Source organism: Aotus nancymaae, unplaced genomic scaffold, assembly GCF_030222135.1.
Source record: "Aotus nancymaae isolate 86718 unplaced genomic scaffold, 86718_ANA_hifiasm-v0.15.2.pri h1tg000003l, whole genome shotgun sequence".
NCBI classification, from domain to species: domain Eukaryota; kingdom Metazoa; phylum Chordata; class Mammalia; order Primates; family Aotidae; genus Aotus; species Aotus nancymaae.
Window position 1 is genome coordinate 37,598,301 of NW_026988414.1, and position 14,040 is coordinate 37,612,340.

General features: G+C 45.2%; 2 protein-coding genes across 4 annotated transcripts in view; one reads left to right on the plus strand and one right to left on the minus strand.

The window, feature by feature from the left end:
- UNC13B (unc-13 homolog B) overlaps positions 1 to 2,978 on the minus strand; it is a 234,758-nt gene extending 231,780 nt beyond the window's left edge. For 2 of the 3 annotated variants that reach the window (XM_064380317.1, XM_064380316.1), the window contains exon 1: positions 2,683 to 2,978. In XM_064380317.1, the coding sequence (XP_064236387.1) occupies positions 2,683 to 2,704 (22 nt within the window). In that variant the 5' untranslated portion in view covers positions 2,705 to 2,978. The remainder of the gene's footprint in view (positions 1 to 2,682) is intronic. The other variant, XM_064380312.1, reaches the window with a different exon arrangement.
- An 886-nt stretch (positions 2,979 to 3,864) lies between these two features.
- Positions 3,865 to 6,355, plus strand: LOC105724523 (SRSF protein kinase 1-like). The gene is given in 3 exon segments (XM_064376047.1): positions 3,865 to 4,377; positions 4,380 to 5,213; positions 5,508 to 6,355. Coding segments are annotated over 3 exon segments (2,025 nt in total). The 5' UTR covers positions 3,865 to 3,920; the 3' UTR covers positions 6,242 to 6,355.
- The last annotated feature ends 7,685 nt before the right edge of the window (positions 6,356 to 14,040 follow it).

The following is a 14,040-nucleotide window of genomic DNA, read 5'->3' on the forward strand; positions in this document are numbered from 1 at the left end:
TTCTTTCTTTTTTTTTTTTTTTTGAGATGAAGTTTGGCTCTTGTTGCCCAGGCTGGAGTATAATTGTGCGATTATAAGCTCACCACAACCTCCGCCTCCTGGGTTCAAAAGATTCTACCTCAGCCTCCTGAGTAGCTGGGATTACAGGCATGTAGCTGGGATTACAGGCATGCGCCACCATGCCTGGCTAATTTTGTATTTTTAGTAGAGCCGGGGTTTCTCCTTGTTGGTCAGGCTGGTCTCAAATTCCCAACCTCAGGTGATCTGCCAGCCTCAGTCTCCCAAAATGCTGGAATTACAGGCGTGAGCCACCGTGCCTGGCCCAGTTTGCCAATTTCTACATCAAGTTAACTGCTTTTTGAACTCTGACTGCACTGGAAGTTTCTAATTCATTCTACTCCAAGATATATTGAAATTGAGTTGTAATAAATATCACTACATAGGCTGCTTTCAGAATATAACATTTCTACTGCCAAAATATAATGCAAGGAATGTCATTTTAGAAAGATGTATTTTGTGCTGGGTGCAATGGCTCATGCCTCTAATCCCAGCACTTTGGGAGCCTGAGATGGGCGGATCACTCGAGGTCAGGAGTTCGAGACCAGCCTGGCCAATTTGGTGAAACCCTGTCTCTACAAAAATTACAAAGTAGCTGGGCCTGGTGGCTCACGCCTGTAATTCCAGCTGCTCCAGAGACTGAGGCATGAGAATCACTTGAACCTGGAAGGCACAGGTTGCAGTGAGCCGAGATCGTGCCACTGCACTCCAGCATGGGTGACAGAGTGAGACTCTGTCTCAAAAAAGTAAAAAGAAAAAGAAATAAAATGATGTATTTTGATTCATTTCTGTAAGTTTTCCCAAGATGAATACTTTACCATTCAATGTTAATATCTGCATACAAGGTACCTGCTTGTTTACACAGTAATTAAAATCTTCTGGATCTCTATTCAAAAACACAATGACCTGCTGATCTCCATTTCTCCAGATTCAAAAAAGAAGGAAGTTGCCTAACCTAACATTAAAAAGGGAAAGAAGTTAGCTAAATAGCAGAATTTCTAGACAATGAAACCTGCCAGTTATTAAAACAAATGAAAACACCGGTAGTTAAGTTATTTAAATTCAGTTAAATAGGAATTTCTGATTTAAGAGTGCTCCTGCCTAAAGAGTCTTTCATAAGGACCAGCTCTGTAATATAGTATGGCAGTAGAGAATTAAACTGTCTGAGAGACATAGCAAAGCCCAACCTCTCCCAAATCCTGCTATTCAGCAGCAGGGATCTAAAGGAATAAATAGAGTCCAGCTGCTGAAAGAAAATATCTTACTAAAAGCAAAGCAAAATTTTCATTAATGAAAAATGAACCATGAAAGAAGAAAAACTGTATGTCTCATAATCCCCGGAAATGGCCAAATCCATTTTGGGTTAATGCAGATTTAACAACACAGTGGAAGAGAACAGAGCAAAGCAGTTCCATTTGCCAGCAGCTGGGGGAAACACTGTTATCAGAGAGATCACAAACAATGCTTTTAATCTGTAGAGCCAAAAGAAATATGAACTCTATCCAGTAAAATGTACCAGGAAAAGGCTCTAGTTGACAAATGCTCTCTCATTCACAATCAAGACACATCAGATATGATAGGCTGTAACCTGAATTCCCCAAGATCATATTCAATGGCTAATCCAAACCCTGTTTTTTCTGATCAGATAATCTCTCTGAAGTCATAGTCCTTGCATTCATTCAAAACCAGCATTAAGCCTCTACTACGTCAGACTCTAGAAATACAAAAACTAAGAAACAGTCTCTACCCACATGGAGCTTAGTTCGTGCACCATGCCTCATCTTAAACCCCAAAGCTCTTACTTTAAGATATCTTCTTATATGGATCAAGTGTCCTCGGGGGAAGAGCAATAATGGCCCTTCACCTTGAGTTACTGTGATGCAAGCTAAAATAAAAATAAATTATACCTCTTATGCTCTGCTCCAAAAGCAGTCACCACATCCTCCCAAGTGGAACAGAAAAATAATCTTAGCCTATACTACAGGTTGGTACTCAGGGAAATGACAGGGGACAAGACAAGCAATAGAAGGTATGTGACAGCTGTACCACTAACGCGTTCAAAGTGTGATAAAAGAACCTGCTACTGCTGGGCGCGGTGGCTCACGCCTGTAATCCTAGCACTTTGGGAGGCCGAGGTGGGTGGATCACCTGAGGTCACGAGTTCAAGACCAGCCTGGCCATCATGGTGAAACCCCATCTTAAAAAAAAAAAAAAAAAAAAAAAAGAACCTGCTCCTAAGCATACTGTAGTGTTACGGTGCAAGGAGGAGGAGCAAAAGAAGGGGAGGCTGCCCACCATTCATAGGCACCAACCATCCGCGGTCTCCTAAGTCGTCCACTCTCACTAGAGAACCCCAGTCACTGTTTAATAGGATATGAGCCTGCCAGCCAACAACGTTGTCACATGGCTACCGGAACGGAGAGCTAATTGTCCCTTGCAGGAGCGTGGAGGGAAACCAGAGAGGAAAGAACTCTTCAAATGTTTATAAATGATTGTTAACATAATCGTCCTCCAAAGCACGGACGGGATGTAAAGTTTGGGACAGACGGTCACCGGACGCCCACTGGAAGGGTGCAGGGACCTCTCCGCGACACCCCGCCTCCCCGCCCGAGTCCGCGCACTCACCGCGCACGCAGAGCAGTGACATGGCCGAGACGCGGGCAAGCCTCTGCCGCGCCCCTGCCGCGCCGCCGCTCCCTCTTTCCTCTCAGCGGGTGCCGCGACTGCTCCCGTTACCGGCCCCACGGATCTGGCCGTTCCTCATGGTCCAGGTAGCAGGTAGCGTCCCGCCGCTGCCTCGGACCCGCCCCAAATCTCACCGTCTGAACGAACTCGGGGTAGCGGTGAGTACCGGCCGGCAGGCTGGGGACTGGGCGCGGCACCGCGACGCCATCGCTGGGAGTTAGGAGCTGCCGGGACTCCCTCCCGTCATTCCACCCGGGATCCGTGAGAGCGCCTGGGCGGAGCCAACCCGTGGCGTCCCGCCCCCCAGCCAATTAACTCACGCCCAATCCACCAGACCCTGCCCCCCGCGAGCCCGTAGGAGGCGGGGTCCCCTTCCTCCTTTCCATTGTGCGATACTGAAGGCAGCTCCGCCCACTAATCTGGCTTAAAGAAGGGAGCAAGGACCTACCCTTCACCTGTGTGAGGCGGGAATGGAAGCCCTTAGTTTTCAGTGTTTTCAGGCTCTTGTGGCCCCATGGGATTCTGCCTGCCAGATGCAGGGAGGATCTGTTTATTTAACAGGGTCTTTTCCCTAAAAGCAAACCTAGCTACCATATGATTCCTCTCACTGGTATAAGTGCTATCAGAGTGACACTCTAAATGTTATAACTAGGAGCCTGGAGAACGAAAGAAGACTCGATCTTTCCAGTATTTACCCAAATTTGCAGCAACACCCTGAGGCAGATTTTGAGCACAGCAACTTAGCCAGCCGACTCAACAGAGAACCTTGACCCCAAAGACAATGGCATTCCCAAGTTGCTGGAAGTTGGAATACCTAGCTATTTAGTCTCGCTGTCTTAAATCACAAAAATAGGGAACTAAAAAGGAGGTTAGCCAGGCACAGTGGCTGCTGCCTGTAATTCCAGCATTTTAGGAGGCTGAGGAGGGTGGATCACTTGAGGTTGGGAGTTTGAAACCAGCCTAACCAACATGGAGAAACCCTGTCTCTACTAAAAATGCAAAAAAAATTAGCCGAATGTGGTGGCATGGGCCTGTAGTTCCAGCTACTCTGGAGGCTGAGGCAAGAGAATCGCTTGAAGCCGGTAGGCAGCGGTTGCAGTGAGCCGAGATTGCACCATTGCACTCCAGCCTGGACAACAGAGGGAAACTCCATCTCAAAAGTAATTTTAAAAATAATAATGACTCGAGTGCGCAGGCGCCTGGAGGTTGCCGGTCTCACCATGGAGCGGAAAGTGCTTGCGCTCCAGGCCCGAAAGAAAAGGACCAAGGCCAAGAAGGACAAAGCCCAAAGGAAATCTGAAACTCAGCACCAAGGCTCTGTTCCCCACTCTGAGAGTGATCTACCAGAGCAGGAAGAGGAGATTCTGGGATCTGATGATGATGAGCAAGAAGATCCTAATGATTATTGTAAAGGGGGTTATCATCTTGTAAAAATTGGAGATCTATTCAACGGGAGATATTATGTGATCCGAAAGTTAGGCTGGGGACACTTTTCAACAGTGTGGTTATCATGGGATATTCAGGGGAAGAAATTTGTGGCAATGAAAGTAGTTAAAAGTGCCGAACATTACACTGAAACAGCACTAGATGAAATCCGGTTGCTGAAGTTAGTTCGCAATTCAGACCCTAATGATCCAAAAGAGAAATGGTTGTTCAACTAATAGATGACTTTAAAATATCAGGAGTTAATGGAACACATATCTGCATGGTATTTGAAGTTTTGGGGCTTCATCTGCTCAAGTGGATCATCAAGTCCAATTATCAGGGGCTTCCACTGCCTTGTGTCAAAAAAATTATTCAGCATGTGTTACAGGGTCTTGATTATTTACACATCAAGTGCCGTATCATCCATACTGACATTAAACCAGAGAACATCTTATTATCAGTGAATGAACAGTACATTCGGAGGCTGGCTGCAGAAGCAACAGAATGGTAGCGATCTGGAGCTCCTCCACCTTCTGGATCTGCAGTCAGTACTGCTCCCCAACCTAAACCAGCTGACAAAATGTCAAAGAATAAGAAGAAGAAATTGAAGAAGAAGCAGAAGCGCCAGGCAGAATTACTAGAGAAGTGAATGCAGGAAATGGAGGAAATGGAGAAAGAGTCGGGCCCTGGGCAAAAAAGACCAAACAAGCAAGAAGAATCAGAGAGTCCTGTTGAAAGACCCTTGAAAGAGAACCCACCTAATAAAATGACCCAAGAAAAACTTGAAGAGTCAAATACCATTGGCCAGGATCAAACACTTATGGAACGTGATACAGAGGGTGGTGCAGCAGAAATTAATTGCAATGGAGTAATTGAAGTCATTAATTATACTCAGAACAGTAATAATGAAATATTGAGACATAAAGAGGATCTACATAATGCTAATGACTGTGATGTACAAAAATTGAAGCAGGAACCTAGTTTCCTAAGCTCCCAAAATGGAGACAGCAGCACATCTCAAGAAAGACTCTTGTGGGCCGGGCACGGTGGCTCACGCCTGTAATCCCAGCACTTTGGGAGGCCGAGGCGGGTGGATCACGAGGTCAAGAGATCGAGACCATCCCGATCAACATGGTGAAACCCCGTCTCTACTAAAAATACAAAAAATTAGCTGGGCATGGTGGCGCGTGCCTGTAGTCCCAGCTACTCAGGAGGCTGAGGCAGGAGAATTGCCTGAACCCAGGAGGCGGAGGTTGCGGTGAGCCGAGATCGCGCCATTGCACTCCAGTCTGGGTAACAACAGCGAAACTCCGTCTCAGAAAAAAAAAAAAAAAAGAAAGACTCTTGTACACCTATAAATTCTGAGGTGTCGGATACCATGGTGTGCCAGTCTTCCTCAACTATAGATCAGTCATTCAGTGAACAACACATTAGCCAACTTCAAGAAAGCATTCGGGCAGAGATACCCTGTGAAGATGAACAAGAGCAAGAACATAATGGACCACTGGATAACATAGGAAAATCCGCGGCTGGAAATTTTCTTCTTAATCCCCTTGAGCCAAAAAATGCAGAGAAGCTCAAGGTGAAGATTGCTGATCTTGGAAATGCTTGTTGGGTGCACAAACATCTCACTGAAGATATTCAAACAAGACAGTATCATTCCTTGGAAGTTCTAATAGGATCTGGCTATAATACCCCTGCTGACATCTGGAGCACGGCATGCATGGCCTTTGAACTGGCCACAGGTGACTGTTTGTTTGAACCTCACTCATGGGAAAAGTACACTTGAGATGAAGATCACATTGCATTGATCATAGAACTTCTGGGGAAGGTGCCTCGCAAGCTCATTGTGGCAGGAAAATATTCCAAGGAATTTTTCACCAAAAAAGGTGACCTGAAACACATCACGAAACTGAAACCTTGGGGTCTTTTTGAGGTTCTAGTGGAGAAGTATGAGTGGTCTCAGGAAGAGGCAGCTGGCTTCACGGATTTCTTACTGCCCATGCTGGAGCTGATCCCTGAGAAGAAAGCCACTGCCGCCGAGTGTCTCCGGCACCCTTGGCTTAACTCCTAAGCCCCTGCCCAGCACCACAGCAGAGATCACACGCTGACCCTCTGCCCTTCCCCTCCAAGTATTTTCCTCTTCCCTTTTCAAGGTGAAGCTCTTCCTTCAAGAGTTTCTATAGTTTTTTTTTAATCCAACATGTTCATTTGGGTTTGCTTACTTGACCCTGTGGAAATTCCCACAGCCATTGGGCATCCTAGGTAAATTTGGCCTTGGTTGAGCTCTGCCAAAGACTAATGGACTAAAATGTGAAACAGCCTCTTGCTCTGTACCTTTCCTTCCCATTAGGACATCCTTTAATTTATAAGCATCCTTTTTGAAAAGAGCTATGAAGTTGTATGAGCCCATCCTTTTATTCATTGACTCTAAGAGTCAAATTTTCTAGTGCATATCCTATTGCCAGCATAAGGATGAGGAAGGGAAAGGGTGTTAATCATGTGTACAGCAGAGACATTAAACTTCCTGTATCCAGGCTGAAAATAATAATAATAATAATAATAATAATAAGTAAAAAGGAGGTGAACTTCTAGATTCTGGGACTGAATTTAGAGACAACAAAGCTCATATGGAACCAGGGATTCTCCTAGGGGATGCAGAGACCATCTATTGAAAGATGGAAAGTCCGCTGGGTGTGGTGGCTCACGCCTATAATCCAAGCACTTTGGAGGCCAAGGCAGGCGGATCACCTGAGGTTGGGAATTCAAGACCAGCCTGACCAACATGGTGAAACCCCATCTTTATAAAAAAAAAATAAATAAAAATAAAAATAAAGAAAGATGGAAAATCATTTTGCACATGGAAACAGCATAGAGTAGTAGCAAACAATCTAATAAAATTGTGAAAAGCATGAACTTTGGAGCCAATCAGATTCATTTGGTGTATTGCTTGTTGTCTATTGTTATGTAACAAATTACTCCAAAACTTAGTGGCTTAAAATGACACTGATTGGGCCGGGCACAGTGGCTCACACCTGTAATCCCAGGACTTTGGGAGGCCGAGGCGGGCAGATCAGTGGGTCAGGAGTTCAAGACCAGTCTGGCCAAGATGGTGAAACCCCATCTCTACTAAAAATACAAAAAAATTAGCCGGGCCTAATCCCAGCTACTCAGGAGGCTGAGGCGGAGAATTGTTTAAACCTTACTGCAGAGGTTGCAGTAAGCCAAGATCGTGCCACTGCACTCCAGCCTGGGTGACAGAGCAAGACTCCATCTCAGAAAAACAAAACAAAACAAAACTATCTCATAGTTTCTGTGGGTCAGGAATCTGGGCATGGCTTAACTAGGTCCTCTGATTCAGTTTCTTACAAGCTGCAGTCAAAGTGCCAGGTTGACTGGGGAAGGATCCACTTCCAAACTCGCTCATGTGATTGTTGGCAGGGCTTAATTCCTTCTGGGCTGTTGGACTTAGAGCCTGAGTTCCTTATTGTCTATTGGCCAGCCTCAGTTCCTTATCATGTGGGCCTCTCCAGCATGGCAGCTTGCTTCATCAAAACACACAAGCTGAGTTGGTCACAGTGGCACATAACTGCAGTCCCAGCTACTCAGAAGGTTGTGAATGGCTTGAGCCCAGGAGTAGGAGACTAGCCTGGACAACATAGCAGGAGTCCATTTCATTTAAAAAAAAAAAAAAAAAGCAGAACACACAGACACAGGGAGGAGAGCATCACACACTGGGGTCTGTTGGCGGGGCATCAAGGGAGGGACAGCGGCAGGGGGGAGGTCAGAGAGGGATAACATGGGAGAAATGATGCCAGATGTAGGGGGAGGGAGGCAGCAAACCACGTTGCCATGTGCGTACCTATGCAACAATCCTGCATGATCTGCACATGTACCCCAGAACCTAAAGTACAAAAAAAAAAAAAGGCAAGCTGAGAAGGCAATAGAAATAGAGTCTGCTAGCAAGATAGAAGTCATAATCTTTTGTGAAATAATCACAAAATTGATGTCCCTTTATTTTTCCTGTATTCTCTTTATCAGAAGCAACTCACCCTCAAGGTAAGGAGATAACAAAAGGGCATGAATACTACCAGAAGACAATTTTGAGCAGGGCAACTTAGCCAGCCTACTCAACAGAGATCCTTGACCCCAAAGACAATGGGCACACTGGAGGGGTGTCTTAAAAATCTGCCTACCGTATCTGGATTCCAGTCCTCACCCTGGCACCTGTGACCCTGAGCAACTTCCATGATCTCAATTTCCTAGGTAGTAATAATAGTGTCTATTTCATAGGATGATTTTGAGGTGTGAAAGGAAAATAAATCTTGAGACTCCTGAAATTTCTAAGCCAAAGGGAAAAGTCAAGCTGAGAACTAGGTCACACAAACCTATCTCTGATTTGTTTCCTAAATAAATGGCTACAAAGAGCAACAGGGAGGTCAAGGCAGACACATCACTTCAGGTCAAGAGTTCAAGACCAGCCTGGCCAACATGGTGAAACCCTGTCTCTACCAAAAATACAAAAATTAGCTGGGCATGGTGGCTCATGCCTGTAGTCCCAGCTACTTTGGAGGCTGAGGCAGGAGAATTGCTTGAACTCAAGAGACAGAGGTTGCAGTGAGCAGAGATCATGCCATTGTATTCCAGCCTAGGCACCAGAGTGAAACTCCATCTCAAAAAAAAAAAAAAGAAAAAGAGAGAGAGAGCTACATACCTTTCCCCTTGTGGGTCCCAAGATCTTTACCCCAAAACAGTTCAGCTGAATTTCATCCTGGCAATGTAAATTGATAGCAATTGGTAGCTTATCTTCACAGGTGCAGGGCACAGGACAGAACTCAAAGTCATCCCTCTGTTCACCTGAGACTAATGCATATCAGATTGTTTCCTCTGTCCCACTGTCTATAGAATCTTACATAAAAATGCCTATTTGTGCCAGGTGCGGTGGCTCACGCCTGTAATCCTAACACTTTGGGAGGCCGAGGTGGGTGGATCACCTGAGGTCGGTAGTTCAAGACCAGCCTGGCCATCGTGGTGAAACCCCATCTTTAAAAAAAAAAAAAAATGCCTATTTGTTGAGCCAGATGAAGGCATGAATGGCTGTTTCATCTACCCACCTCTCATGTGAAAATTGTGTATTCTATAAAAGGCTAATCAAAGACTCAAAAGGATGCAACAGTTTTGTCTTCTTATCCACTGATGCATTTTTTGACACATTTCTGAAATATTTCTCTTTACCCAATATCTGCCCTTTCCCCTTTAAATATTTGTGGGAAGTAAAAGTTCCTCTTCAAAATTTCCTTTCTTGTTAAAGAATAAATCATAAGTGTGCTAATAACTCTTTGTTAAGCCCTATCCTATGTAGCTGCTAAATATCCCATGCTTACAGGTATATAGTATATTCTATGTCCTTGTACTTTAACCAAGATATCTGTGCTGGATGTGCTCACAGACATGTCCCAGCTCGCAGCCTATGCCCCTTACCTGTTTAAAAAAGTTTTAAGTTGTTAGCCGATCAGGTTTTAATTTAGGCTGTAAGGTCTGGCTCCAGCCAACGGAGATCAGACACAGCAGTAAAGACAACCCCAAATGTGTAGAGAATAAATATGTCTGTTTTTCCTTTGTTCATTGTACTCTCATAGCAAGATGGCTAGCAAGGTTACATTCCTACAGGAAATAAAAATTGCTTGCTGAGAGATCCTTTGTCTCAGTGCTAATTTTTCTTTTAGGCACCAAGCATCTGTTTCCAACGTACTGAAAACCTCAAAACCATCTTTGAAGAAAGGCATAAACCTGTCTCCTGCCAGGCATGATGGCTCTAGCCTGTAATCCCAACACATTGGGAGGCTGAGGTGGGTGTATCACCTGAGGTCAGGAGTTCAAGACCAGCCTGGCCAACATGGTGAAATCTCATCTATACTAACAAAAATTAGCTGGGTGTGGTAGCATGGGCCTGTAATCCCAGCTACTCAAGAGGCTGAGGTAGGAGAATGGCTTGAACCATGGAGGCAAAGGTTGCAGTGAGCCCAGATCATGCCACTGCACTCCAGCCTGGGCGACAGAGCAAGACTCTGTCTTAAAAAAAAAAAACCTGTCTCCCAGGCACTCATCCTTAACTTTGGCAAATAAACCTCCTGAAATGATTGAGACTTGCCCAAATCACTGCTACCTCTGCCTCCCGGTTCAAGCGATTTTCCTGCCACAGCCTCCTGAGTAGGTAGGATTACAGGTGCCTGACACCATGCCCAACTAGTTTTTGTATTTTTAGTAGAGACACGGTTTCACCCTGTTGGCCAGGCTGGTCTCAAACTCCTGACCTCAATTGATCTGCTGGTGTTGACCTCCCAAAGTGCTAGTGCTGGGATTATAGGAATGAGTCACTGCACCAGGCATCAGTCATTTTCTTTGATACACAGGTTTGTTTTTTGTTTTTTTTGTTTTTTTTTTTGAGACGGAGTTTCACTCGTTACCCAGGCTGGAGTGCAATGGCACGATCTCGGCTCACCGCAACCTCCGCCTCCTGGGTTCAGGCAATTCTCCTGCCTCAGCCTCCTGAGTAGCTGGGATTACAGGCACCTGCCACCGTGCCCAGCTAATTTTTTGTAGTTTTAGTAGAGACGGGGTTTCACCATGTTGACCAGGATGGTCTCGATCTCTTGACCTCGTGATCCACCCGCCTCGGCCTCCCAAAGTGCTGGGATTACAGGCGTGAGCCACCGTGCCCGGCCGATACACAGGTTTGAATGAAGAGGTGGATTTAAATATACTAAAAGGTCAATACATGCTTGCTGTTACTTAGGTTGTGGAGACTAGAGGGAAATGTGGCTGGTAGATAACGATTGACTAAACAGAGCAGAAGTCACTGTCTGAAGGTTGTGATACAGGCTCCAAGGCATCCCAGTTTCCCAGGTAAAGCGGAAGGTTTGGAGGAAGAAAGCCGTAAGACAATGAGATTCTCTGATCTCTGGGCACTTGATCAGGACCAGTTACATTCATCAGCAAGTTAAATGTTTCTTCAGGAGCAACTCAAACAGTGGTAGAAAGCCAGAGCCTGCATGCCCTACTGTTCTTATTAGTTATTCCATGCCAGTACTGAAAGTTCAGCATTTGAAAGAGTTCCTATTTAAATTTAGCTGACAGGTAGCTAAGAGCCAAGACTCTTTCTGAGGCCCTAAAAAGTGAGAAGATAAACATCAAGGAAAGCAGGTAATGAAGGGGACCCAAAAATCTGAAGATGATAAGACCAAAATACCCAGTTGGCCCTGTTGCTGTTTTCTTCGGAGCTCTCAGTCAGGAAGAGGAGACTGAGGTAAGAACCCTATCTCACAAACGGCCTCTACCAACTTTATCTTTAAGCCATGGCTCCACGGCCATTACAAGTTTATCCTTCCTCCAAGTTCCTTATCCTTTGAGTTATGAAAGGAAAATGTCTTGCCCCCCCCGCCAAAAATCACTAAGCTAAAGGGAAATGTCAAGCTGGGAACTGCTTAGGGAAAACCTGCTTCCCATTCTATTCAAAGTTATCCCTCTGCTCACTGTGATAAATGCATATCTGATTGCCTCCTTTGGAGAGGCTGATCAAAAACTCAAAAGAGTACAACCATTTGTCTTTTATCTACCTATGACCTGGAAGCCCCCTCCCAACTCAGTTATCCCATATTTGCTTTCAGTTGTCCTGCCTTTCTGGAACAAACCAATCTTCATCTTACACGAAGGCTGAGGCAGAAGAATTGCTTGAACCCGGGAGGCGGAGGTTGTGGTGAGCCAAGATCATGCCATTTGCACTCCAGCCTGGGCAACAAGAGCCAAACTCTGTCTCAAAAAAAACCAAAAATCAATTGTTCTTTTGTTTACTTTTTTCCCACCCTATACCTCCTTCACCCTTTGCCATCTGCATTACCAAAAAATCCAGAGAAGGCTTCTAATGACTTGACTCCCTTTAAAGAATTTAGAACAAAGGTGCCACTCACCCGCTTTTGGGGTGTTCTTTTGTCTTTGTGGGGTTTCAAGAGTCATGGGCAGATTCTTCTTAGGTCTAAAGCTCTGTTTTCCTGTATTACATGACCTGACCTCTTTTGCTTTGGGGTGCCAGAGATGACCTTGCACTGTGAGAGAATTTGACCTTGGTGTGTATAAGGTTGAACAAGAGCTACAAAGTTACAGGTGGCTGAGCACAGTTTATAGGAACTGGTTTTGGGTGTGTTTTTTTTTTTCTTTTCTCTCCTAGGAAATTATTATTTAAGAATCCTGATCTAGGCTGGGTGCAGTGGCTCATGCCTGTAATTCCAGCAGTTTGGGAGGCCAAGGCAGGCAGATTGCCTGAGGTCAGGAGTTTGAGATCAGTCTGGCCAACATGATGAAACCCTGTCTCTACTAAAAATACAAAAAAATTAGCTGGGTGTGGTGGCGTGTGGCTACTACGGAGACTGAGGCAAAGCAATCGGTTGAACCAGGGAGGTGGAGGTGGCAGTGAGCTGAGATCGTACCACTGCACTCCAGCCTGGGCCACAGAGCAAGACTCCGTCTCAAAGAAAAAATATATAATCCTAATTCTAGCTTGGAGATGCATTCTAAAGGGTCCTCTCTATTGCTTTTTTTCCCAACATTAATCTCAGTTCTGTTTGTCTGTGTGCATTTGCATGAGGAACTGAACTGTTGCTTTCATAGGTATATGAGAGACTGAGTTTTCTCAGCTCTAAAAAGAAAGGGCATTTGCTCCTCCCAGCTGAAAGGGTTCCCCTAGGTGATGGGGGACCTTGTGGGAGTGTCTAGGGGGTTGACCACCCCCCATGATGTGCAGCAGTCCTGCAGGAAAATCCCCAACAAAAATTAATTTACACCAGATGTGGTCACACACACTTGTAATCCTAGCATTTTGGGAAGCCAAGACAGGCAGATCACTTGAGGTCAGGAGTTCAAGACAAGTCTGGCAAACATAGCAAAACCCCATCTCTACTAATAATACAAAAATTAGCCATGTGTAGTGGTGTGTGCCTATAATCCCAGTTACTTGGGAGACTGAGACATGAGAATTCCCTGAACCCAAAAAGCACAGGTTGCAGTGAACCAAGATTAATGCCACTGCACTCCAGTCTGGGCAACAGAGTAAGACTTTGTCTCGAAAAAAAAATTTTTTTTAATTTAAAAACTGGTTCATCCAGGAAACATACATAAGGGCTGATCACCCCACGTTTTGAGCCCTCTCAGAAGTCATAAACTTCTGGAGAGAGAAACTGAGACATGTAAGAGGGTGGAAACAGTGCAGTGGTGACTCATTGTGGAGACCTGCCCACAAGCAGCACACATTGATCCACCAAACAAAAATGCTAGGCCACAGCTCAGTTTCTCCTTTTTTTTTTTTTTTTTTTTTTTTTTGAGACGGAGTTTCGCGCTTGTTACCCAGGCTGGAGTGCAATGGCGCGATCTCGGCTCACCGCAACCTCCGCCTCCTGGGTTCAGGCAACTCTCCTGCCTCAGCCTCCTGAGTAGCTGGGATTACAGGCACGTGCCACCATGCCCAGCTAATTTTTTGTATTTTTAGTAGAGACAGGGTTTCAGCATGTTGACCAGGATGGTCTCGATCTCTTGACCTCGTGATCCACCCGCCTCGGCCTCCCAAAGTGCTGGGATTACAGGCGTGAGCCACCGCGCCCGGCCAGTTTCTCCTTTTAAGAAAAAAAAAGTAGGAAACAAATGAGGAGAAAACAAGGACAATGACCCTCTTTTGATCACTCTGTAGGTTTTATGGCACCTGTACTTGCCTAAGTTTATATAAAATGTAAATAATATGGCCTTTGTGCACATTTACATTAAGGAAAAAGAGCCCTAAGGTCAACTTACAAACTATGGAGTTCCTAAGACCTCTTTTTCTCTATT